The following is a 27,021-nucleotide window of genomic DNA, read 5'->3' as shown; positions in this document are numbered from 1 at the left end:
TGTTAGAACTATTGAGAAAGGGATAGAAAATGAGACAGAAAATATCTTAATACCACCATATAAATCCTTGGTATGCCCACAGCTTGAATACTATGTCCAGTTCTGGTTGCCTCATCTCAAGGAGGATATAGTGGAACAGAGAAGGGCAATAAAGATGATCAGGAACGGCTTCCATACAAGGAGAGTTAGGGCTGTTCACCTTAGAAAAGAGGTAACTAAGGGTGGGGAACTGATAGATGTCTATAAAATCATGAATGATGAGGATAAAGTGAATAGAAAATTGTTATTTAGCCTCTCTCACAACACAAAAACCAGAGATCACCTGATGAAGTTAGTAGGCAGAAGGTTTAATACAAACAAGAGGAAGCACCTTTTCTCACAACGCACAATTAACCTGTGGAATGCTCTGCCATGGGATGTTGTGATGGCCAAAAGTATAACTGGATTCAAAAAAAGAACTGGCTAAGTTCATGGAGGATAGGCCCATCCATGACTATTAGCCAAATCATCAGAGATGCAACCCCATATGTCTGACTGCCAAAAGCCAGGAGTACATCAATCCAAGTGCCCTGTTCTGTACACTCCACCTGAAGCTTTGGTACTATCCACTGTCAGACAGCATAAGGGGCTCGATGGACCATTGATCTGATCCAATATTGTAGTTATGTAACGTAATACAGAAAAACCTCACTACATTAAAAAACTAAGTGAATTTACTTTGTATATTGGTGGTTTTTATATGGACATTTAATTTTTGCCTCCTTTAAAGAATGATGGAAAGCAAAAAGGCTTCAGGGATTATTTACTGCTGATGTTAGTCAAGAATTAAAACACAAAGACAGATTTAAGTAATTTTTACTTCAAACAATGAGCTATAATTTTCCTTAAGATAAATGGCATCACATCCAACTAATCTTACATTCTCGATACCCTGCCAATTCATTCAGGAACAGGATGGCTGGGGGACAATTTAAACCATGTATTATAGTGAAGTTTTGCCTGTGGTTCAACCTATATCTCAAACTACATTTTCAGTGGGTTATAGGAGCAGAGTATACATAGCCTAACCACAAGAGAATGCTAGGTTTACGATGGCTAAAACCACAGGGATCCTAAACACTATCTATATAAAATGGTTTAAACAGTTAAATCCCCAATGTCTGCCATGAGGCATATTAGGAAGGCAGAAAAGCCACAGCAGAATGCATTAGAGTGCTCTCCCAGCTGCACACCTCACACACTGTGCAGTAACTCACCTTGAACCTCTCATTTCTTAAACGGCATAATGGATTTACAGACTCTTGCTGTACAACATAAGTAAGCTTATTAGAATTTGATTTTTTAATGAGTTTTGGATAATATCGATGTTTATTTTTAAACATTTATTTTTATCCATTTAAATTTTCACAGTTTGCACAAAATTATGGGTTTTATGCATCCCCCCTCCCCCTTTTATTGATGTACATTTTCACAGTTACAGGAAACTGAAGGTGCAAGCAATAGGAGAGACTGAAAATATTTAAAAGATTCAAAAAGTTAAAGATGTAAACCATTTATAGCCATTAAAACAGTCTACATCACAAGTCAATACCCTTAAATCACACTCAAGTTCAAGCAGATTTCTTACTTTGTCCAATTGTAAATTTAAATAATCATCTATTCAAGTATTTTTTCATTAGTTTGAGAGTGTATGAAAGACATCGACATTTACCAATTAAAACCTAATCATTCCAAGCCTAAATATAAGGTAAGCAGATGCTGGTGTAGGTTGTCTCGAGGTATTTGGGTGGCCCGTCCAATGACGTTATCTACTTCTCTGGTTAAGTGTCTTTATTTGGTGATGGTGGTTTTGAGTGTGTTACAGTGTATACCCCAGACTTTCTCCTCAGAGCACACTCTGTAGTCTCTGAATGCCTGGCTGCAAATATCAGATTTCTTGGTGTGTTTGGTGTGGTAAGTGGATCTATGAAGGTAGGTATGGTGATCGGTGGGTTTCTTATATATAGTTGTCTGTAGGGTTCCATTACTGAAACTGATCGTGACGTCCAGGAAGTTGTTGCTAGTGTGGGAGTGTTCCAGAGAGATTTTAATGGATGGATGGTGGTTGCTGAAGTTGTGGTGGGAAGTGAAGTCACCTGTCCAGAGGATGAAAACATCATCAACGTATCTCAGCTACATCACTGGTTTTATGATCCATTACAGAAAGTAATTTGGAGATTTAATTTTTAATTGCAACAAGCATTGTTTTGATTAGTTGACTATTAATGATTTAAACAATTTCAACCATGGCCTGTTCAGATGTAAGGTTGGGGGTGGCGGGGGGAAATCATTCCTACACTATGGCTAGTTTCATATGCATAACAGTTTGGATGCTGAAGTGTAGGTAAACCTTCTGGCAGATGACGACAACTGAGTTAGAGATTGGCCTGGTTTACAAAGTTTGCCTCTAAATTTAAAGTTTGAGGTGGTGTTCTTTTGAAGAAATTATCCTATAAATAAAGAGAACTGTGGGCTCATAGGTCACAGCTGAAACTGAAATCAGTAACTAATAATTCAAACAGTAACTTTATAACAACCTCTCCACAACACTGTACACTAATATTTGAGGAAGCATACAGAAAGGTATCACCAAATTTATAGAATTAGCTACAGAAAATTCTTCATTCTCAAAAGAAGTCCAGACATGTAGGACTTTGGAAATACCTAATTGCCTTCTGTTAACAGTCATTCTGCCAAATGCTGCAACAGCCCAACATTGTGCCATGGTATTTTAATGTATGTGTGTAAAATGGCATATTGTCTTCAACATTTTCAGAAGTGCATTCACCCCTGCAGCTCAAAGTGAAAGCGCATTGCAAAATTAGTTAAGTGAATTTAGAACTTTAACACAGTTAAAAGAATTTTCCCCAATGAGGGACTTTGTCCAACTCTACACTCTCTAGACGGATGATGTCTGTTCTCTTAAGCCTTCCAAGCAGAGGGAATGAATACCAGGATTCTAAAACCCCAAGTCCTTACAACACAAGTCTGTGAAGCACTATCTAAGTAGTATAATCTGCTCTCATTTGCATCAATTATTATGGGAAAAGGAAGAAGATAATGTTCAGAGAATAACTATAACATGTTAAAATATTAGCTTAAGATTCTTGGCAGGATACAGCACTCAGTTTTCCCATTCACTTTTCAAAGCAAGTGGCTGCCAGGAACACCTTCAGAATAAGTTTTTTGATATCCTACACAGAGAGAGGATTATGACAGTATTCAGGATTAAACTGAACTGCTTTCTATACACCAAGTGCTTTCAGGAACCTGAGATAATCCATACAGCAGGTCTCACAAGGACACACGTCTCTGTAGGGTCCAATCACTGCAGACCAGACTTAACTAGCGTTCTGCCTCTTGCCTAGCCCAGTTTAAGACACACCAGATGTCAGTTGCTGCTGGAACAAACACTAGTTTTGCGACATTATCCAAAAAACATTTTCTTCCCAAATATAGTGCAGATGCTAAATAAGTCATTGCTAAAGCAACTCTGTCTGAGAATCTATTCTTGAGGTTTGCCCACTTAATAGCTATGATATAAAAGCATGCCAGATCTTAATAAGTCAGACTGTCAGCAAGTCCTCCAAAATGGACAAATGGAATGAAACTTCCTTTAGTTTCAGGTACTATCGGTACCTCAACCAGTGAGAAGCAGAGATGAAGTTCCCCAATGATCTGATTATCTTTTTTATAACTCTGTAGATCAAGTTAAAACTCCAGCGGGATGAAGCTCTTGAACCTACCAGAGTTCTTTATTTTCCTGATGGCTCGCTGCTGCATGAAGACTCTGGGTTGAGGAAAATGGTTGCCACCAATTAGGGAAGAATGACAGCAACTACAGCTTTTATAGCAGTAGGGTTTTTCTGCAGCACCCGGCCCCACCTTTCTTTTTGCCTCAGGGATCACTATATAATTTAAGACATGACACTGGGCTGCTTTAAAACCAACAATGATGGCATCTCTGTTTTACGCTGTTTTAGGATTCCTGTAGGAAATTGCTGTGCAAGCTGTGCCTTTGGCTCCTCTTCTCCATTTACACTCTTTTGGAGTGATCTCATCCACTGAGAGCGTCAACTATGAACTTTGTGTTGATAACTCACATCTATCTTCCCTCTATCCAATCCTATCTCTCTGCTTCCTTCTGAATAGCTTGTTGTCAACTTGAACCTGACATGGCGCAAATGGAACAAGTTATTCCTCCTCCAAAACACTGCCCACTCTCTCCTATTCACTACTGCTGAAACAACCACCATCCTACAAATCACATAAGTCACAGAGCTGGGTAATTATCTTTGACTCTTCTATTCTTCATAGTCAGGCTGTGTTCAAATCATGTCAATCGTTTCTTTCTTTCAGCACCTTCAAGATCCCTCTCTTCCCTGCTCAGACAGCAAGTGGTCTCATCTAGGTCCTCAGCATCTCTCACTTTAATTACTGCAACCTCCCTTTCTTGGTGGTCTTCCGGACACCCAAATTGGGCACCAACTTCAATTTACTATTTTCCTGGTGTAACATGATGCATCAGCTATTTGAATATTCTCTCAGCCGATGAGTGACTAGAAAGAGGGATTTCCCCTTGCTAAAATGCTAGGGTAGGCTAGTTTATATGCTTTTTAGCTTTTGTTTATTGTGTGATATAAACTCTCTTTTAAAATTTCCCCAAATCCACACCCATTTAAATTCTGCTGGTAAAAGTACAAAGTATAACATATTCCTTTGCTTATTCCTTCTCTGAATACTTTCTAGTTTATCAACATCTTTAAAATAATGAGATGTCCGGAACCTAATACAACATTTCTCAGTGTGATCACGCTAGAAGTGTACAGAGACTATAACCTCTAGGTCACGTATCACTTCCTTTTTGTATTTAGTACAATGCAGTAACCTTTAGAATACCATATCAAATTGCAAACTCACTTCTAGTTAAGTGTTCCCTAGATGTACTAACTTACACTTTACCAAGCTGAATATCATTTTTTGCCCAAAGTTCTAATCTCATTAAGCACTTGTGTTATTATGTCCTCACTGATATTATGATCTCCTTCCAAATTATCATGAACAATTTTCATTAGTGTGCTATGAACTCCTTTATGTAGATTAACGAAGATATTAAATATCACCAACCTAACTGATCCTTGCTATATCCTACTACACCTCTCTCCAACATAATTATTTCTTTACGGTACTGCAGCCAATTTCTAATCCATACTGGTACTTATATTTAAAACAGTTCGTTATAATCAAAGATTTTGTGAATTATCAAATACTTTATTAAATCCAAATACACACTTTTCTTTGATCCATTAATTTTGTAATTCTATAACAAAGCAATCAAGTGCGTCTAGTGAAAAATATTCTCTCTAAGCTTTACTGCTTATTTTCATGGTTCTATCACCTTCTAGATTCTTAGTGATTTTTTTCTGGTCTCCATATTTGCGTCAGAAGTTAGACTGAAGACAGCAACAGAAAAAACTCTTCTGATTTTGAGTATCAGTACTACACTTACTTTCCTTCCATTTTCTGTTAATACCCCAATTTTCAAGGCGTTTTCAAACAAGAATTGTCAATAGTACAAGCACAATTTCTCTACTTCTTCTATAAAGCAGATAGCCCAATTATGGGCAGTGTTGAAATATGCATCACTCCAATTAACCTGCTAGGCAATTACTGCCATAGCAGGCAAAGTCTAAACTAGCAAAGAGTCTTGTGGCACCTTATAGACTAACAGACATTTTGGAGCATGAGCTTTCGTGGGTGAATACCAACTTCGTCGGAGGCATGTAGTAGAAATTTCCGGGGACAGGTATATATAAGCAAGCAAGAAGCAGGCTAGAGATAACGAGGTTAGTTCAATCAGGGAGGATGAGGCCCTGTTCTAGCAGCTGAGGTGTGAAAACCAAGGGAGGAGAAACTGGTTTTGTAGTTGGCAAGCCGTTCACGGTCTTTGTTTAATCCTGAGCTGATGGTGTCAGATTTGCAGATGAACTGAAGCTCAGCAGTTTCTCTTTGAAGTCTGGTCCTGAAGTTTTTTTGCTGCAGGATGGCCACCTTAAGATCTGCTATTGTGTGGCCAGGGAGGTTGAAGTGTTCTCCTACAGGTTTTTGTATACTGCCATTCCTAATATCTGATTTGTGTCCATTTATCCTTTTCCTTAGAGACTGTCCAGTTTGGCCGATGTACATAGCAGAGGAGCATTGCTGGCATATGATGGCGTATGTTACATTGGTGGACGTGCAGGTGAATGAACCGGTGATGGTGTGGCTGATCTGGTTAGGTCCTGCGATGGTGTCGCTGGTGTGGATATGTGGGCAGAGTTGGTATCGAGGTTTGTTGCATGGATTGGTTCCTGAGTTAGAGTTACTATGCGTCAGGTTGGCAGGTTGTCTGTGGGCGAGGAACCAACCTGAAGCATATTCTCACCAGTAACTGCACACTGCACCATAGTAACTCTAACTCAGGAACCAATCCATGCAACAAACCTCGATACCAACTCTGCCCACATATCCACACGAGCGACACCATCACAGGACCTAACCAGATCAGCCACACCATCACCGGTTCATTCACCTGCACGTCCACCAATGTAATATACGCCATCATATGCCAGCAATGCCCCTCTGCTATGTATATCGGCCAAACTGGACAGTCTCTACGGAAAAGGATAAATGGACACAAATCATATTAGGAATGGCAATCTACAAAAACCTGTAGGAGAACACTTCAACCTCCCTGGCCACACAATAGCAGATTTTAAGGTGGCCATCCTGCAGCAAAAAAATTCAGGACCAGACTTCAAAGAGAAACTGCGGAGCTCCAGTTCATCTGCAAATCTGACACCATCAGCTCAGGATTAAACAAAGACTGTGAATGGCTTGCCAATTACAGAACCAGTTTCTCCTCCCTTGGTTTTCACACCTCAGCTGCTAGAAGAGGGCCTCATCCTCCCTGATTGAACTAACCTCGTTATCTCTAGCCTGCTTCTTGCTTGCTTATATATACCTGCCCCTGGAAATTTCCACTATATGCCTCCGATGAAGTGGGTATTCACCCACGAAAGCTCATGCTCCAAAACATCTGTTAGTCTATAAGGTGCCACAAGACTCTTTGCTGCTTTTACAGATCCAGATTAACACGGCTACCCCTCTGATAAAAGTCTAAACTGACTGTTATGCATTATGGTTTTACAGGTGTACTTGCCTGTTGTATGCTGTCCCCATTAACCATATGAGGTAGAAGTGGCACTTCATTCATTATAGGTGTGGCTTCTAATGGAGGCGGCTGCTCGGCCATCATGGCTAAAATGACCATTCATTGACAGCGTCGCACATCAATCACCTGCTGAAATGAAAATACAGAATCAAGATCAGGGAGCTATTTTTATTTTAACAACTTTCTTACTAGCCTCATTTTTATAGAAGTTTGCCCTTCATATGAGATGTCTAGCAAACTTTGAAAAGAAAAATATAGCAGGGCCGATTCTCTTCTTCAGAAGAAAGATTTTTTTTATATTAATTGGTTCTTTAACTTACACCATTCATACCAACTCACTGACTTTTGAAAGTCCCAAGAACAAAAAGAAATAAGACTTCTTTATTCCACAAAAAGGCAATTATCCCAAAGATGTTAAAGTCATTTCAATTTGAGACAAAAATTTACTGCAAGAGCCACTTTTAAAAAACTAAAAAAAATGCACATATTATTGGTAATTCCAAGGATATTTAGCAATTTTGAATCTGGAGCAATATTTATTGTGTATCTGTAGGCCCATACATTACAGACACACTAAAAGCCCAAAACATTTTCTTGAGCGTGATGCTAAGGAACAGACTTGTGCCATACTTCTGCAAGTAAGTTCCTGAAATTCATTATATGCATCTTTAAACTGAAACAGCACTATCACGGAGAAATCGAAGTAAATAACTAACTAGGGCACTGTGTGTAATACAGTTTCACAACCATGTAAATTACTGCATAAAGGTGGGTTATTTTAAAAAATTGCTGAATTTTTACACTCCGGAAACTAAGCTTCAATAGAAAGAATTAAGTTTCTAAGCCTCCAGTTTAGCTCATAGGGTGGTACAAACCTCTAAGAGTTTTTACAATGCAGTTGCTTGTTATCAATAGAAATGTCTGCCACACATTGAAAAAGTGAAGTTTAGGGACAGCATAAAATAAATCAAAATGTTAGTATCAAAATTAATAGCAAGAAAGACTACTGACTGGACTGGGATGGCCACATTGGAGAAGGAAAGAGGAGTGCTGCGCAGTTTTGGGGTCTCTACTGTATATTTATGAGGTCTAATGTGCTGCATAGGATAACAGGCTACAGGAAACGCTGTATTACATTTAGCTGATATTTCTTTCTCCCTCTCCATCTTCTACAATTTAGATAGATTACTACAATGCGGCCTTGAGTATTTCAGTTTATTAAATTAGCAATCTTGCATAGGCTGAGTTAACTCAGTGTATAATAGTAAAATCTCTTTTAGTTTGCTGCATCACATTCCATATTGGGAAAAAATGATTCCTGTGATTATTTCAGCACTTAATGATTCATTTACACAATGGTAGCAATGGTAGGAGCACTAACGTAGAGTGACTGATGTAGTTTGTCACCATGCCATCTAACCCCGTTCAGAGTAGCTCTACAGCAAAGGTGGGAGAAATCCCTGAAATCCTTGGTGCATATAAGGTCAAAGAAACCTATAGCATTTAACTGAAAAACATTCCCTCACTCAGAAGAAGTTCTCATGATAACTGACGTTATAGTGGTTTTAGTTCAAAGCTACTGTAACTTCTCACAGCACAGTATTATGAAATATCAAACAGTACCAAACACAAATAAATAATGTAACTGGACACCAAACACCTTTTAGCTTTGCTTTTAGCAAAGGAATTTTAAGAGAACAAATGGGACTGCACAGGTGTGAGGGCAGAAATTGTCCCACAAATTAAATTTAAGCATGCCAACATTAGTAAGTTACTTGCATCCTGGATAAAATAATCATTCACTAAGTGATATTTTTGATCTGCTGCAAACAAAATGTACTGATATCTGACTGCATATAATTATTCCACCTAAAATAACTGTATTGTAATGTTGCCACTAGCAATCCTTAAAGTAAGAAAGTCACATGGCTTTCACTGTACAATTCCTGTTTTTAGTGGTTTAAAGCTAAATCATTAAAATTATCCATAGCATGAATTTAGTATACATGAGTCATCCAAAATTTTGCAAGACTGTCTTTGATCTAAGAATCAGTCGTATCAGAAGATGGAAATAATACTTAAAAGCTAAGAAAAAACCCTTATGGAAACAGCATATTTAAAAAGGGCTCTAGGGGTGATCCCGGCAATTACAGACCGGTAAGTCTAACGTCGGTACCGGGCAAATTAGTTGAAACAATAGTTAAGAACAAAATTGTCAGACACATAGAAAAACAAACTGTTGAGCAATAGTCAACATGGTTTCTGTAAAGGGAAATCGTGTCTTACTAATCTATTAGAGTTCTTTGAAGGGGTCAACAAACATGTGGACAAGGGGGACCTGGTGGACATAGTGTACTTGATTTCCAGAAAGCCTTTGACAAGGTCCCTCACCAAAGGCTCTTACGTAAATTAAGCTGTCATGGGATAAAAGGGAAGGTCCTTTCATGGACTGAGAACTGGTTAAGGACAGGGAACAAAGGGTAGGAATTAATGGTAAATTCTCAGAATGGAGAGGGGTAACTAGTGGTGTTCCCCAGAGGTCAGTCCTAGGACCAATCCTATTCAATTTATTCATAAATGATCTGGAAAAAGGGGTAAACAGTGAGGTGGCAAAGTTTGCAGATGATACTAAACTGCTCAAGATAGTTAAGACCAAAGCAGATTGTGAAGAACTTCAAAAAGATCTCACAAAACTAAGTGATTGGGCAACAAAATGGCAAATGAAATTTAATGTGGATAAATGTAAAGTAATGCACATTGGAAAAAATAACCCCAACTATACATACAACATGATGGGGGCTAATTTAGCTACAACGAGTCAGGAAAAAGATCTTGGAGTCATCGTGGATAGTTCGCTGAAGATGTCCACGCAGTGTGCAGAGGCGATCAAAAAAGCAAACAGGATGTTAGGAATCATTAAAAAGGGGATAGAGAATAAGATTGAGAATATATTATTGCCCTTATATAAATCCATGGTACGCCCACATCTCGAATACTGTGTACAGATGTGGTCTCCTCACCTCAAAAACGATATTCTAGCACTAGAAAAGGTTCAGAAAAGGGCAACTAAAATGATTAGGGGTTTGGAGAGGGTCCCATACGAGGAAAGATTAAAGAGACTAGGACTCTTCAGCTTGGAAAAGAGAAGACTAAGGGGGGATATGATAGAGGTATATAAAATCATGAGTGATGTCGAGAAAGTGGATAAGGAAAAGTTATTTACTTATTCCCATAATACAAGAACTAGGGGTCACCAAATGAAATTAATAGGCAGCAGGTTTAAAACAAATAAAAGGAAGTTCTTCTTCACACAGCGCACAGTCAACTTGTGGAACTCCTTACCTGAGGAGGTTGTGAAGGCTAGGACTATAACAATGTTTAAAAGGGGACTGGATAAATTCATGGTGGCTAAGTCCATAAATGGCTATTAGCCAGGATGGGTAAGAATGGTGTCCCTAGCCTCTGTTCGTCAGAGGATGGAGATGGATGGCAGGAGAGAGATTACTTGATCATTGCCTGTTAGGTTCACTCCCTCTGGGGCACTTGGCATTGGCCACTGTCGGTAGACAGATACTGGGCTAGATGGACCTTTGGTCTGACCTGGTACGGCCATTCTTATGTTCTTAGCATTCAAATAATTAATAAAAATATCATATTGTTAAAATAGGTATATAAATTATCCTAACACCTGCAACTTCAAATAAATATTTAAAGTTTCTATCCCAGTTTCAAACTTCTAACAAAATAATGTATCCTGGGGAACACTGCAACCTCAAGGAAATTTCAGATATAAATACTACTATGTTGTGGCAGCCTTAATTCAGAATTCTCTTATGTCTGAAGGTGTGCTTCTATTGACAATTTTTAAATGCTACATTATTGTAGCACGAAAGTAATCAGCATAGTAAAATACCAGTTTTCAGCCTTTACTCACTCATGTCCTGTGGTGTCCCAGATCAATTTTTCTGATTATATACTGTATATAGCAGGGGTATCAAACACACAGCCCCCATGTGGCCTGCGGAGTTATTTCCTGCAGCCGCCAAGCTCCCCTCACCTTCCACCCCCCGCGTGCCACATCCCTGCTCCTCTGCCTACCTCCAGGCGCTTCCCACCACCAAGCTTAGCACTTTCCAGGAGGGAGGGGGAAGGAGCGGGGAGCCACGTGCTCAGGGGAGGAGGTGGAAATTTGGGGAAGAGGTTGGAACAGGGGCAGGGAGGGGGCAGAGTTGGGGTGGGGACATAGCCGGCTTTAGGCTGATTCACCTAATTACCCTGAATCAGGCCCCACGTCTAAGAGGGCCCCGCGCCGGTGCCTTTTTAATTTTTACTCACCTGGCAGTGTTCTGAGGGTCTTTGGCGGCATTTTGGTGGCGGGGCCGTCACTCACTCCACGTCTTTGGTGGCATTTCAGTGGCGGGTCCTTGAGTGCCGTGAAAGACCCAGAGCGAGTGAATGACCAGCTGCCGAAGTGCTGCCGAAGACCTGGAGCGCTGCCGGGTGAGTACGAATTGGGCTCCACACTTGTTAAAGCCGGCTCTGGGTGGGGACTTTGGGGAAGGGGTTGGAATGGGGTGGGGAGTCAGTGATGTGGCCCTTGGGCCAATGTACTAGTCCTCGTGGTCATTTGAGTTTGAGATCCCTGGTATATAGTAAGAATTCACAGCCTTATCATTTCTTCTATTACAGTGGTTTCTAGAGGCACCAGTTATATAATCAAGGTCCTAAGTGCTGCAAATTTGTATTTCTTGCATTAACAGTTTGGAACAAAGGTTACTCTAGGAAGGAACACAAGCCAGAACAGGAAAAGAACAGGTTAAAATATATTTAGATAAGTTAGATGTATGCAAGTGGGCAGGGCCTGATGAAATTCGTCATAGGGTACTTAAGGAACCAGTGAAAGCAATCTTGGAACTGTTAGCAATTATCTTCAACAACTTATGGGAATAGTTAAGGTCCCAGAGTACTGCTGATCCATATGTCTAGATTTGACAGATCAGTGGTGAAACTTCCACTTAAGGGCAGGTGTGTGTATCCACAGCGAGCAGAGGTTAGCCCTGAAATCCTTCAAGGTATGGAGGGACCCATTTGTCTTCTATTGAAGAGGTGCAATTAATCGAAGGGGAGATCCTTTATGGTATTCTGGATCTCTCTAGGGAACCCTGATGTATAGACCCATGACTCTCTGAGCATGACTAATCTAATGCTAAACAGGAAAACTGTTAAAATTATTTACAAAACTAGATGATTCTTATTTAGTAAAACGAAGCCAAAGCTGCGGACACTAAAGATTCTGACCCAGACCACGTGGTGGGCCGTGGGAGAAGGAACTGGAGAGGCAGTCTGTCTGCCCTGTTCTTATCCCCTCAGTCAGAGGCATGATGTGAGCCAGGATGCATGCACAGACCAATGGACAATGCTTTCAAGTTCAGTGGCTCTAAGCGCATGATGTGCGCCAACAGGGACCATCACTCAAAGAAGAAACTTTCCTTTCCAAAACTTCAACCCCATCTGTCATTGGTGGGATATGCTATTTTAACAAAATTTATTAAATGAGCCTAGCTTAGTCTGTTGGCCAATACTGCAATAAAATAGGCTTGGAAAAGCTATTTGCACTGAATAAATCCATATGCCACCCTTTTACTATTAATAAAAGATGAACTAATACACAAATTCCAAAATTCTAATTTAGGTCAACCTGAAGCAGGAAACTAATTCCATCTGAAAGCATCATGGATTGCGCTATTTTGTAGTTTTCTGAGTTGCAAAAGCATTGTGACAGTCTGTATCCCTAAATTCACCCTTTTTACACCAAAACTATAATGGATTTTGTACAAGGTATGCCTTGTGAGGGATCATTTGAAGACTTGATGTGCTGATTATTATTGTTCTGACAAAACAGGTGTGGCAACACTGCACATAAAAGTATAAGATAACATTATTGAGACATATTCCAAGTTTAGAAAAGCATGCACAAACCAGTTCCTCAAAAACAAAAACGCACAATGACACCACTGCCAGGTGTCAACATAATCAAATGGACTATCACCTGGTTAAGCAGCCATTCTTTGGCAGAAGAAGGGTGTAAGTGAGAAATTTACATTTTGGCATTAGAATAGCTGGAGGTTCCCATGCAAACAGACTGTGTGTCATGAACCTCAGCTGGAGATGATTTTCAAAGAGGAAAATAATTACAAAAGATGAGAACAGAGAAGACAAATCCTCTCTCCCTTTATGTCTATTCACAGTAACCACAATACAGTATATAGGAAACAGGTTGGGGAGAGATCCTGGCTGAAAGATTCAGCCAGTAAAACTGCTAGAACATGTGGTAAGATAGATTTTCACTTTGAATTCACTTAGCTTGTTAAGTTAGATATTAGTTTGCATTTTACCTTTTACTTCTTTGCAACCAATTCTGACTTTAAGTGATTACAAGTAATGAGGCATTAATCTATCTTTCCGTAGTTAATAAACTTGTTTTATCTAAACCACTGTGTGTTTGGATTGAAGTTGGTTGGGAAACTCCATTTGAGATAAGGTTTGTGCAGATCATTTTCTCTTAATTAAATAATGGATTTTTAATGAGCTTGTATTGTATTTAATGAAGGTAATAGGCAGTGCAAGCACCACGTTTCTGGGGAGAAGTCTGGGACAGGGAATTTGCTAGTGTCGCTCTGTACTGTAATATAATTTAGGAGTGGCTGGCTAGAGCCCCCAAATACCAGCACTGGGAGTAATTTGCATGCTAGAGGCTGTGTGAGAGCAGACAAGGAGTGGTTGCTCTCATAGCCAAGCAGTGTAAAAGGCACCCCCCATTTTGGAAAATTGAGGTGACAGTTGTTCAACAGTCCAGATTTTACTCTAGGGAATGTCACAAGCATATTCTGAGAATTAATCAGTGGGCAGTAGCTACATTTTCTGGAACTTTGTTACCATATAGCGTAGGTTTTCAAGTCAGTATGCAATTTAACTTGTTAATTTTAGTAAAATTAGATTTTACAAATGTAATTCTTGCCAGATTCATTTCTCTCCAAATGAGGTATTAGTTGGAGGATCTGTTTCCAAACCTTCGTTTAGTTGGAATATGAATTAAAGTCTGGTATAAGAAGCACTCTGCTATTTTTTAAAATAAAGAAACAAGGCTTCTATATTCTTTTGATACCCACAAGAAACAGAGTTTTGATTTAATCTACCAGTCTGCGGTGCTTCCCACAAACAAGCCATCAACAGCACTGTTTCGGTAACAGAATCTTAAAAATCATCCATCCCTAAAAGTACTTACTCAAGTTATTTTCAGTACATATTCTTTTTAAACTTTAGTAGCTGAAGTTAACTGCACATATAATTTGGCAAATGTGCTAAAAAGTGAAAAATAGTCAAATACAATTAAATCAAATATTCTAACTTTTATATCTAAGTATCTTTGGTTCTGGTAGACTTTATTATGCAAGGTACAACAACTGAAAAAAACTTGGTTATGTTTGCATTCAACAATACTTTACAGCAAGCCTCACATTTTTGTTTCAACTTTGCGTAGTAGTTCATTTAACTATTTGGATTAAGTGCAGTGTAATATGTACACTTATAGTCACACATTTACTTCTGTATTATGCGGCTTTGTTCAAATATAGTTTCAATCCCTTTGAACACTGGCATTTTTGAGTGTGCCAGCCAAATTAACACTTAGGAAGATTCTCCTATAGCCTCCCAAGAGTTGAATTCTAGAATGCTGGATTACTGTTTACACAGAATTGAGGCAGCTAAATTTAGATACTCTATGTGTTGTATGCATAATATATAAAGATTCATAAATTTTATCTCATAGTACTAGAAGATCAGGTAAAAGTAAGTAGGTAAAAAAATGTTTCGTATTTAAACTTTCCCTCAGAAGTACACTTGAATAATTCAATATTCTGATGGTATAATTCAGGTAATCATATTTAAAAAGAAAAGTTACAAACGAAAGCAACATTTTCCATAGGCAGTCTCTATTACAAAGGCTTCTAAGAAAAACAGAGAGAAGTCTATACGACTAGCTTCCCACGAAACAAATACTGTATATAGCATTGTGACTGACCTCACTTCCCCTCTCTCTTGCTCCCCAAATCCTCTAACACGCTGCTGCAATTATTATGGATTCCCACTGACTTGGGCTCAGTATTACCAAATGCTTAAATGAACACAAGGGGTCCAAAAGCAGGGAGTGAGGGGGGTCAACCACACAGATAACAAGAAATGGGTACCGTGAAGTGACACTAGATCAGCGGTTCTCAAACTGCATCAGGACCCCGTTTTAAATGGTGTCGGCAGGGCCGGCATTAGACTAGTTGGACCTTGGGGCCGAAGCCCAAGCCCCACCGCCCAGGCCTGAAGCCGAAGCCCGAGGGCGTCAGCCGTGGGTGATGAGGCTCAGGTTACAGGCCTCCCACCTGAGGGCTTCAGCCATGGGTGGCGAGGCTCAGGTTACAGGCCTCCCATATGAGGACTGAAGCCCCTCCCCTCCGGCAGCAAGGCTCAGACTTTGGTCCCCCCTCCTGGGGTTGTGTAGTAATTTTCGTTGTCAGAAGGGGGTTGTGGTGCAATGAAGTTTGAGAACCCCTGCACCAAATGTTAGTTCCTCAGCTATGAAATTCTTTACTTAAGAACATTTTGTTAAAAAAAATAAAATAAAAAGGTTTTTCAAATATATTTTACTTCAATCAAAAAGTTAAAAGTATATGCAATATTAATATACAGGAAATGGTAAATATCAGACTTTTACTTAAATTAACAGGCGGTATCTAAGCTTAATAGGCAGTGTTTAAGATTAAGGGGGGAAAAAAAAATCAAACAGTCTTTTACCAAGTAAGTTGTTAAAACTATATCTACTGGGATTGTATAATGGAAACGCCACCAAAACTTTAACATAACATCTCTAACAAGAACCTATGATATGAAGTCATTATTAGTTTTCCTTGACAAGATATTACACCTCTTATTTTATGCAAAAACTTGCATTTGTTTTCACCATAAAAAAAATTCACAACTGGTATAATGCACCAACAGTAAAGCAACAATTTACAATAATTAACGAGTTTCTAGTTAAATGAATCTCCTAGGAAAAGCAATGTGGATATTTATAAAGTCATAGGCAGACTTGTAAAAGTAGAAAAAATCCAGTCATTTATATTCACAGCTTAATGGTCTAAAGAGAGTAGCACAGTGAGTTTTGCATGAAAAGAAGTGACAACTAATAAAACATCTTGGGAAAAACACTCCACAGAAAAGCAGCAGTGCTTTTTTGACAGCTGTTTTATCAGGGCTTGTACCGTATTTTGAGCCAGATTTTTTCTGACAGAAATAATTTTACTAATTTTTATGAACATTCATGCTACTTTTGAGTAATCTACTTTTATCTTAACACCTGAAGTAAGAATTCAGCACGTACAAGGCTCTTAATTAGTAACAATATCTACTTTAATGTAATAGGAGGGGGAAGAAAGAGAAAATTAGCCTGTTCTAAGGAGAAAAGGTTGTTTATACTCAAGGTCTGTATGGATTTTTCCCCTCCAGTCGTGTATAATCAACAAAATATAATTGCCTTTTGTTGGATTCAGATGCTAGATCAGTATTTATTTCTGGATTTAATACATTTTAGACCCAGTGACTAGGTCTCACATCAAAATATTTTCCCAATACCCAAACGTCTCCCCAGAAGGGCACCACATGTCCTTGAGAATACCATGGAACTGTGTTCCAGTTGGCCTCAGCAGACTTAACGTTATTGGCAATAAGTAATACAATTTCACACACATATACATAGTCTCATGTGATCTATTGTGATTTTTATTTTGTAAAGAAACAACAGTGTTGGCACAGGACCTCACTAATAAAAGGCCACCTGCAAATCTTTCATGTTGGGTCTGTCTAGTAGGTGTCAAACTTTTCAAACACTGCTTCAAATAATATTTAAAATGAGATGCCAGCTAATTCAGACCCAGCATTTAGGATCTGCAGAAGTTTTTTCACAAATACTGAAAACAAATTATTGGAAAAGTAAAGACTTCCTGTTAAAGCATAAATCTCAAGAAATGAGCATGACTAAACAAATCAGATTAATTGTCCAAATAAAGCAATGAGCAGAAGCTAAATAGATTGCATAAATAGTGAAAATTAATTATAGTACCACATAGATGCTAGAGTGGTCTGTATACATCTTAGATTTATTACATACTTAATACGTTTGTTTTTTAAAGTCAAGAAATTCTAAATTAGGGATAAAATCAAGAGTAATTTAAATGTACCAACCAAGAAATACTCATCTGAGTTCATCCATCAACAATAACTCTGTCCTTTCACTGCCACTTGTCCTGTAGAACAACCACACTAAGTGCTACATTAATTTTTTCATGTTGGGCATATGAATTCCTAGATTAAGGCTAGATGAGGCAATTATGATCATCTAGTTTGATCTCTTGAGTAACACAGGCCATAGAATTTCATCCAGTAATTTTTTCACCAAGCCCTTAACTTCAGGTGGAACAAGAACCTAGCTTTTACACAGATATTCGATCTTGATTTAAAGAATGATAGTATGTTATTTAGCTCTGCTTTGTCTTGAGTAAAGTTACGCTGAGAAGGAGGAAAAAAGAAAATCTGTCACCTTTACGTCCAGATAGCTGTGAGAAAGTTTAACTCCAGTCTGTATTTGTAATGTGGGCATTCTGACCTATTGGGAGGCTAAATGAAGTATCCAGCTCTTTGAGTAGTGGGGGACACGGACAGGGTCTTGCATGGATCATGTGTGGACGGGAATAAGCAGGATGCGGTCTCTGGGCTGTAACAAGGTGGTGGGGAAAATGACGTCTGCAGTCCTTAATTAGAAGCAGGGAAACCACAATTTACATGCAGATATGTAGAGTTTCTCTTAGGTAGTTGGAATCTGGCTGAAAAAAATCAAAAGGCCAAATTTGCTAAGGGGTCAGAGATACCTGGTATTGGTACCTCAAATAAATATTTCTAGATTTTCTAGATATTTCTGCTTTTTTGGTGTACAATACTTTATATTTCTGATTTTCCAATGTGTTCCCTCCGTTCCCAATAATTATGTTCTAATATAAATTAATGTTCTATTTATAACTAATTCAGAGATTGTTAGAGCTTTTTATTTTTTGGAAAAAGCTTCTTATAAACTGACGTGAAAATTTTATGAAAATTGCTACATTTGAGGCAGAGAAAAAGCTGGGGTTTCCTGGCTTGCTTTGGGACTCTATAGAACACCCTGCCAATTCCTACTGAGGCGTCCTGACTTCTGAACATCTTAAATCTAGTTTAACCTGCCAGCAGCGTTTATGACCTCTAGAGTTTACAGGCTCAAAAACCCCACACCTGCCCAAGCCATGGAACAACTAGAAACTTAAAAAAAAGAAAAGAAACAAGAAAAAAAAAAAGTCAAAAATCAGTCCCCAGTGAGAACAAAAGAAGAAATTCAGAGTTAATACAGAGCAGGCTATTTTGAGATAGGAAACATTTCACAAACTGCAATACATTCCCAGTTTTTCAAACATCAGTCAGATCTCAGACACCCTGTTGTATCACCCCAATCTTAAAATATTTCTCCCATGCCACAGGACCACACATGAGAAATTTTAGGCAGATTGGTTTATTTATGGCAAAATTAGAGTGGGTATTAAAATCAGGCTTTTAACAGAAGCCTAGTTACAATTTTAGTTCTGAAGAGACCACCGCCTCTCCATAATACTAATCTGTTCAAAGCTCGTATGTTTTTACTAAATCTTTGGAAATAATTCAGAATGATACCCAAGTGATTTTTTCTACACCGTCTTGTATAAAGTTTGGCTTCGAGCCAAAAAAAAGGCACCACAAGTTGAATTGACAGACACTGAAAATATTCTTTAGGGCTTACCCAACAAGTATGTGCAGTCAAACATTTTCTATATTTACAACTGGGAAAAATACTGTATAATTTAGGCCCGTGTTCTCAGGCTGGGAGACGTCTCTCAGTGTTAGGAAAAAAGGATAAAGTTAACTCCAGAAACAAAATATAAGATTCTTTACAAAAGAGACTACACTGCTTTATATTAAGTACATTTTGCAGGAACTCTGCTGTTTAACTCCATTCTCATCCTCCATTAATATCCAAATAAGCAGCAGAATGCCACAGTGATTTAAGGTAGTGCTATCTGCAAGATGCTCCTGTGCAGAATTACTTTCCATGTGACAGTACCAGAAGCTATATGAAATGCATGCTGGCCACAGTATGAGAGTCTTACTGCTGCTGCAGTCATATAGGAAGTGCTACTGCTCAGAAGCATATCCAAGATAGCGATTATGAACGTTCTTTTGTTGGAGGCTTTTAAACAAATGGCAGAGTACCTGGAGACACAGAAACTCATCAACACCACAGAGAAACTTTTGTTGTTGCTTTTTAACTGTTCTTCCAAAAACAGTTTCCCCAGGTAATATACAGAAAGAAGAATTGCGGTACAAATCCTTTCATGGGCCATATTCCAGACTTTGTACCAGCATAAAAGTTGTGTTGGAATCTTTCTGGAAAGAACTATATGTTTAAAAGCTGTTTTGGTTAACTTGATTTTCCTGTAGTGTAGACAGGACCAGAGAAACGAACTATCAGCAGTGGCTTTGGTATTAGGAAGACTCCCTTGCATTTATAATATGCCCTTGACATTTTTTGAGAGCTCCAATCCAAGGAAATTAATTTGCAATCATATGGATTCAAAGGGTAATCCTTTTACTGAAGCAATTTATAATCCTCTGGAGGGATTAAGTAAATATATAAGAGCTAGATAATATTGCTTTTGACCAGTAGATCTCAAAGTGATTTACAATGGAAATATCATCAGATGGGGAAACTGAGGCACAGGTGCACACTGATGTTGGAAGCTTATACATTTTTGTAGTTAGATTTAGGTGGTCAGTTGACTGACCATACCTTTGCCACATTAAGGGTTATCCCCAACTTTTAACTAAATGGTTAATTTACTTAGTATCAGGCCCAAATACACAATTTATATAATACAAACATCTATTACATTGTCATTTGGGCATGCAGTGTATCAGGTTTTTTTTGTTTTTTTTTTGTTTTTTAACACCTAACTCTCTGCATTCTGAGCATTAAAGTGATTTAAGCATTCAATGTTGAATGTGTCAGTGCCTAGAAAAAGAAAAGAAAAAAAATCACAGAAACAACACTGTGATCCACAAAGCCCAATTTAGGCCCCCCCATACAATAAATTGGGAGAGACAGGTGCCCTCAGACTGGAATTCTCAAAGTTAGCATGCTGGATGGGGAGTCGCCTAAGTTAGTCAGTAGGAGGTGCCCAGCAGAGGGGTGCGTGCTAAGCCCAGTCACTTTTCTGGAACACAGGATGCCTGGAGGCATATAGCTCTGCCAGAGATCCAGGAACTGGGGGAAAATAGGAGCTTAGCCACCTAAGTTGCATGCAGGACCCAAAACAAAACAGCTGGGGGCAGAGAAAGGATTTGAACACGGAACTGCTAAGTGAGTACCCTAACCATTAGGCTATGGAGTATTCTGATGTGGCTTCTCTGATGTGGAACAACTTCAATAGAAGAGAGTGACTTTATTAAACAACTGAATATTTAAACATTATTTGGGCCAGAGAACAAGTTAGAATGACTATAATCTTGTGGTTAGAGCAGTCATCTGAGAGATGGCAGATCCCTGTTCAAATCCCTTCTCCCTCTCAGGAGGAGAAGAAACTTGAACTATGGGTCTCCCACATCCTAGGTGAGTACCTTATTCACTAGGCTAAAGGTTATCTGGGAACACCTGCTCTGTTCCCTGACTCCGGGCTTGGCTACACTTGCAAGTTGCAGCGCTGGTAGAGGCTTTCCACACCTGCAGGGCACAACCAGCGCTGCAACTCCTGGCTGCAGCGCTGGCTGTACACCTGGCCAGGTTGGGGTGTAGCGATTGCAGCGCTGGTGATCCAGCGCTGCTCATCAAGTGGACACACACCAGCGCTTTTATTGGCCTCGGGAATAAGGAGATATCCCAGAATGCTTTTAACTAAAATTACTCCCTTTGTTTTGTTATGCAGCCTGTCTTTGTTTTGTCTGCTAATCAGCTCCTGTTTGCTGTGATCAATCTGTGAACAATCAAATGAGATCCTCCTCCCTGCTGTGAACAGCTCTGTGGAGCTCCTCGCTGCTGCTATCTAAAAACAAACATAGCTCCTGTTTGCTGTGATCATCTGTACCTGGCTGTAAACAATCAAATGAGAGGCAGGCAGAGTCGTGCAGGCTGTTTGCAATTAAGAGTTAAGACTAAGGGGTCAGAAAAATGTTCTGATTTTTCAAGTCAGGAAGCTAAACACACAGGGGTGGCTCCCAAAATCCCCTCTCTCTTCCCCGCTCCCTGTCACACTAGACCCCACTCCTGAACGCTGGGATAGCTGCCCATAATGCATCCTCCCAACAGCGCTGGAAATGCTGCAAATGTGGCCACACACCAGCGGTGTGGCCACACACCAGCGCTGGCCCTGCACAGCTGGATGACCAGCGCTGCAAACTACCAGCGCTGCAAACCGTAAGTGTAGCCAAGCCCTCCGGCTGTTTTGTATGACTCTGCCTGAGGGGTCTGATTTGCTAGGCATGCTCAGAGGCTGCCTATCGGATCAGGCCTCTGCACGAGACTTGGGCAGCCAAATGCCTGTCTTTCCCAGTTTATGAATCGCTCAGGGGGTTAGGCAGGAGACAGGTGCCCAGGCGCCTATAGTGAGACTGCAGAACGGATGCCCAGAGGAAAAAAAATTAGGCACCAAGAGACTTTAGGTACTTATAGGGTTAGGAGGCAGCTGAGAGGGCATTTTGTGGATCATAGTGGTACCTAAAAATGGGATTTAGGTGCTTAACTATCTTTGTGGATCCCATCCTTAGAGCACAATACTATGAAGGAGCCAAGTGGCTTCTGAAATGTGCTATTTCCATTTAGGTCAATGGGAATTAAGAGTACTCTACTCCTTGCAGAATTGGGCTCTTAGAGTGTTTAATTCTCCACCTACAAGGAGCAATGGGATTAAGATCTTTCCACCTACAGATGTTTTTCTGTTGGTTTGTGTGTGTGTTTAAGCAGATGAGTGCACAACAGTCTGTTTCTTTCCATTTGCTGGGAATACAAGGTGTTTTGGCATCAGCTAACTTGTTCAGTTAATGCTGTCCTGAAGCTACAAAGCATGAATTCTTCAACACTTAGCACATTAAGCTTACTTAACACAATTAAAGATAATTTCTTATGTGAAAATAGGCTAATTACATCTCAAAGCATTACTCTGGATGTTTAGGGCCTGAAGGAATCCATTTTATTTGTATGTTAACACTGTACTTTGAAATCCTACATATCTCTCTCTCATTTCTAAATCTGAAAAAATGGCCTTAAGAAGTATAGGAAAAACAGACAAAAGTGTCCGAAGATAAGCAAACAAATGACTTGGGCTAGAAACTGCAGATTTAGGTCTCAAAGGCAGAGCCAATGCTCGAGATCAAGGTTAGAGACAGAAGGTGAGAATGAAGAACCCAGAAAATAGGGAACAAAGATTGTGAAAATGTCTGTAAATGAATTCCACAACAGCTGAAACTATAAGCACAGCATTGGCTGAGAACACTTAGAAAACTGTTCGGCTGAATGCTTTGCACTTAAAATTAAAGCAACTTTAGACAGACAAGACAAGATTGTAAGCCCTTTGGGGCAAGGACAGTCTTTTTGTCATGTGTTTCTACAGTGCCTAGCACAAGAGGATCCCAGTCCATGACTGTTACCATAATACAAACAGCACAGCAGCAACATGTCAGACCCTATTCAGTCACCAAAACAGAAGCAGGTTTTTAACCTCCTCAAGAAGCTACAGGTTTCTGTAGCAAAAGCAAAATGTTTGGATGAATGCTGATCCCTTGTGAGATCTCAGTAGGAGCTGCAGGTGCTTAGAATTTCTGAAGTCCAGGCTATTTACATATGTAACTAACTTTAAGCACCCATGTTTGAAAAAATTGACCTTAATGGGAAAAAACAGAGTGAATTAGTAATTTCTTTCATTAGACACACAAGTAAAACTGAATCCTTTCTAAGGTAATTTGGATTCAGAAGAACCAAGTGCTGCTCACTCAGCGAGCTACCAGCTCTTTCTTCAGTACCTGGGGAAGAGGTAGCCTTTGTCTGAAACTACACAACCCAATATACTGCTTATTAAGCCTAGAAACAGTCTCAAGGTAATCAGTATGTCTATTCAGACTATTGTACAGAAAAGACATGGAAGTGCTTTTGACGTGGTTAACTTGAAGACCCAAGTGGCAAGGTACCAAATTCGAGCCCACTAAGTGGCTGATTTAAGTCTACTTTACCTCATGGAGGATATTAATTTGGGTACAGTATTTGAGGATTAAAAAGTTATAGGACAAGAAATGTTTGAAAATGCTTTCAGATGAAACTGTGAAATATGTAAACTCAATAAGCTTTGAAATGAAAAGTGAACAAAGAGAAGCAGCAGTCTAATAGGGAACAATGAAACATACAGATCATTTAAAAAAAATCATATCCCAGGAAAGGTTCTCTATTAAGAAACTGGTGAGACCAGTCACTTCTTTTCCAACCCAACAAAACAGTAGTAAATACAGGACTTCACAGCTTTAATACAATCAGGAGTTTGTTTTCAGGCTTACATCTGCACTAAAAAAGCAAAAGTTGTTTTCCCACTAGCTCTGAGTCAGTCTCCTTATGGGAATCAGAAATGAGCTTGGTCTACACTGTCAATTTATGATTCAGATGCAAACTTTTCCAACTTAAGAACTCATTTACAAAGCATGATTTGCTTTAGTTTTGTGCTTAAAAATAAAATAAAAAATTACAGGCCTCGCTACAAATTAAGAGAAATCTTAGGCCTGGTCTACACTACGATTTTAGGTTGAATTTAGCAGCATTACCTCGATTTAAGCCTGGACTGGTCCACAAGACGAAGCCCTTTTTTCCGACTTAAAGGGCTCTTTAAATCAATTTCTTTACTCCACCTCCATCGAGGGGATTAGCGCTGAAATCGGCCTTGCTGGGTCGAATTTGGGGTAGTGTGTACGCAATTTGACAGTATTGGCCTCTGGAAGTTATCCCAGAGTGCTCCATTGTGACTGCTCTGGACAGCAGTCTCAACTCAGATGCACTGACCAGGTAGACAGGAAAAGCCCCGGGAACCTTTGAATCTCATTTCCTGTTTGGCCAGTGTGGCAAGGTGCAGGTGAGTACAGGTCTCATCAGTAGAGGTGATCATGATGGGAGTCCCAGGATCGCAAAAAAGCTCCAGCATGGACCAAACCAGAGATACGGGATCTGCTTGCCATATGGGGAGAAAGCTGAACTCCGTTCCAGTAAACGAAATGCCAAAACGTTAGAAAAAGGCTCAAAGGGCATGAAGGTCAGAGGCCATAACACAGCAGTACTATGTGAAAATTAAGGAGCTAAGGCAATCCTACCAAAAAACCAGAGAGGCAAACAGCTGCTCCGGATCAGAGCCCCAAACATGCTGCTTCTACGATGAGCTGCATGCCATGCTAGGGGGTGCAGCCACCACTACCACAACCCTGTGCTTAATCACACAACACAGAAATGGGTTTTGGGGATTGAAGATAGCTCACAGCAAGGAAGCGGAGAAACCGGTTTCCCGAACAGCCAAGATATGTTTCTCATCCTGGACCTGGAGCCAGTAACCCCTAGACCCACCCAAGGCGTGCTCCTGAAGGCAGAGAAGGGACCTCTGGTGAGTGTACCTTTGTAAATATTACACATGGTTTAAAAGCAAGTGTGTTTAATGATTAATTTGCCCTGGCATTCACGGCCAGTACAGCTACTGGAAAAGTCTGTTAACACGTATGGGGATGGAGTGGAAATCCTCCAGGGACATCTCCATAAAGCTCTCCTGGATGTACTCCCAAAGCTTTTGCAAAAGGTTTCTGGGGAGGGCAGCCTTATTCCATCTGCCATGGTAGGACACTTTACCCAGGCCAGTAGCACGTAGTCGGGAATCATTGCAGAACAAAGCATGGCAGCTTATGGTCCTGGTGTTTGCTGGCATTCAAACAACATCCGTTCTTTATCTCGCTGTGTTATCCTCAGGAGAGTGATATCATTCATGGTCACCTGGTTGAAACAGGGTGCTTTTATTAAGGGGACATTCAGAGGTCCCCGTTCCTGCTCGGCTGTTTGGCTGTGGCTGAACAGAAATGTTCCCCACTGTTAGCCACGCGGTGGGGGGGAGGGGTGAAGCGTGAGTGATCTCTCACACCAAACCGGCAGGCCCTCAATACAAGAGGCAAAATGCAACCTTGTAACGAAAGCACATGTGCTGTGTAATGTGAACAGCAAGGTTTAACGAGAAAGAGTGTACCCATTGTTCTCTAAATTGTGTCTTTTTAACTACCACTCTCCCTTTTCCTCCACCAGCTACAAATGTTTCTCCTGCGCAGAGGCTAGCGAAGATTAGAAGGCAAAAAAACGCACTCGGGATTAAATGTTCTCTGAGCTCGTGCTGTCCTCCCACACTGACAGAGCACAGCAGAATGCATGGAGGCAGACAATGTCAGAGTGCAGGAAAGCACAATATTAACGCGAGGAGAGGTGGCAGCCTGATGATGATAGGTGGCGTCAGCTTGCTGACAGAAGGCAGGAGTCGATGCTCAGGCTGCTGGAAGATCAAACTCATATGGCTCCAGGGTATGGTTGAGCTGCAGGAGCACAGACCACCGCTACAGCCCCTGTGTAACAAACAGCCCTCCTCCCCCAGTTCCATAGCCTCCTCACCCAGGTGCCCATGAATGTGTGTGGGGGGGGTGCCCTCCGGCCACCCAGCCACTCCACCCCAGAGGATTGCCCAAGCAACAGAAGGCTGGCCTTCAATAAGTTTTAAAGTTTTTAAGTGCAGTGCAGCCTTGTCCTTCCCTCCTCCCCCACCCATTCCGGGCTACCTTTTTTTTTTTTTTTTTTTTTGGTGTGAAAAACTGATCTTTATTTTCCAGAAATATACAAACTTATTCTCTCATTTCCCCATCTTCTTCTTCTACTCCTCTGATGGACAGGACATTGTTACACCTTATCAAAACTTCACCAAGGTGTCCTGACAATGCACCATCAATGTATTCTTCTGTGTTTGCAAGCTGCATGTTCATGTAGCCGTCGACAGACACCAGGCAGCCCTTGTACTCCATCCCCCACTTCAGCTTCACCATCACCGGCTTCCCGGTCAGCCCATTCAGGAAGGGCTTGGGGATCAGGGGCAAGCTCATGGTAACGCGGCCTGGCACAAGGCAGCGGTAAAAACAAAAATTACTCGCAGGGCCACACGTGCGCCTGCCGGAGTCTAAGAGAAAAGCAGGAAGTGACGTCCGTGCCTCCACTTCCGGGAGGGACCTACCTTGGCAGTTAACCCCCTATTTGTGTAATGAATTAATAAAGAATGGATGAATGTGAAGCAACAATGACTTTATTGCCTCTGCAAGCGGTGATCAAAGGGGGGAGGAGAGGGGAGGGTGGTTAGCTTACAGGGAAGTAGAGTGAGGGCGGGGAGGTTTCATCAAGGAGAAACCAACAGAACTGTCACACTGTGGCCTGGCCAGTCATGAAACTGGTTTTCAAAGCTTCTCTGATGCGCACCGCACCCTCCTGTACTCTTCTAACCACCCTGGTGTCTGTCTGCACGTAATCAGCGGCCAGGCGATTTGTCTCAACCTCCCACCCTGCCATAAAT

The 27,021-nt window shown here is 40.4% G+C and overlaps 2 protein-coding genes across 5 annotated transcripts in view; both read right to left on the bottom strand.

Moving 5' to 3' along the window:
- Positions 1–27,021, bottom strand: part of LOC120372002 (fibronectin type-III domain-containing protein 3a-like) — an 83,452-nt gene that overhangs the window by 43,537 nt on the left and 12,894 nt on the right. For 3 of the 4 annotated variants that reach the window (XM_039488626.1, XM_039488629.1, XM_039488628.1), the window contains exon 2: positions 7,241–7,378. In XM_039488626.1, coding sequence (XP_039344560.1) covers positions 7,241–7,351 — 111 coding nt within the window. In that variant the 5' untranslated portion in view covers positions 7,352–7,378. Of the gene's footprint in view, positions 1–7,240; positions 7,382–27,021 lie in introns of all 4 variants that reach the window. The other variant, XM_039488627.1, reaches the window with a different exon arrangement.
- On the bottom strand, positions 26,306–26,656 carry LOC120372004 (small nuclear ribonucleoprotein F-like). The gene has a single exon (XM_039488632.1). The coding sequence runs from the start codon at positions 26,558–26,560 to the stop codon at positions 26,306–26,308; it is 255 nt and encodes an 84-aa protein (XP_039344566.1). The 5' UTR covers positions 26,561–26,656.

The sequence above is a fragment of the Mauremys reevesii genome, linkage group 9 (genome assembly GCF_016161935.1).
Source record: "Mauremys reevesii isolate NIE-2019 linkage group 9, ASM1616193v1, whole genome shotgun sequence".
Taxonomy (NCBI): Eukaryota; Metazoa; Chordata; order Testudines; family Geoemydidae; genus Mauremys; species Mauremys reevesii.
This window is presented reverse-complemented; position numbering and strand designations above follow the sequence as displayed.

Coding starts and splice junctions, on each gene's coding strand:
- LOC120372004 (XM_039488632.1), bottom strand. CDS start 26,560: ATGAGCTTGCCCCTGATCCCCAAGCCCTTCCTGAATGGGCTGACCGGG.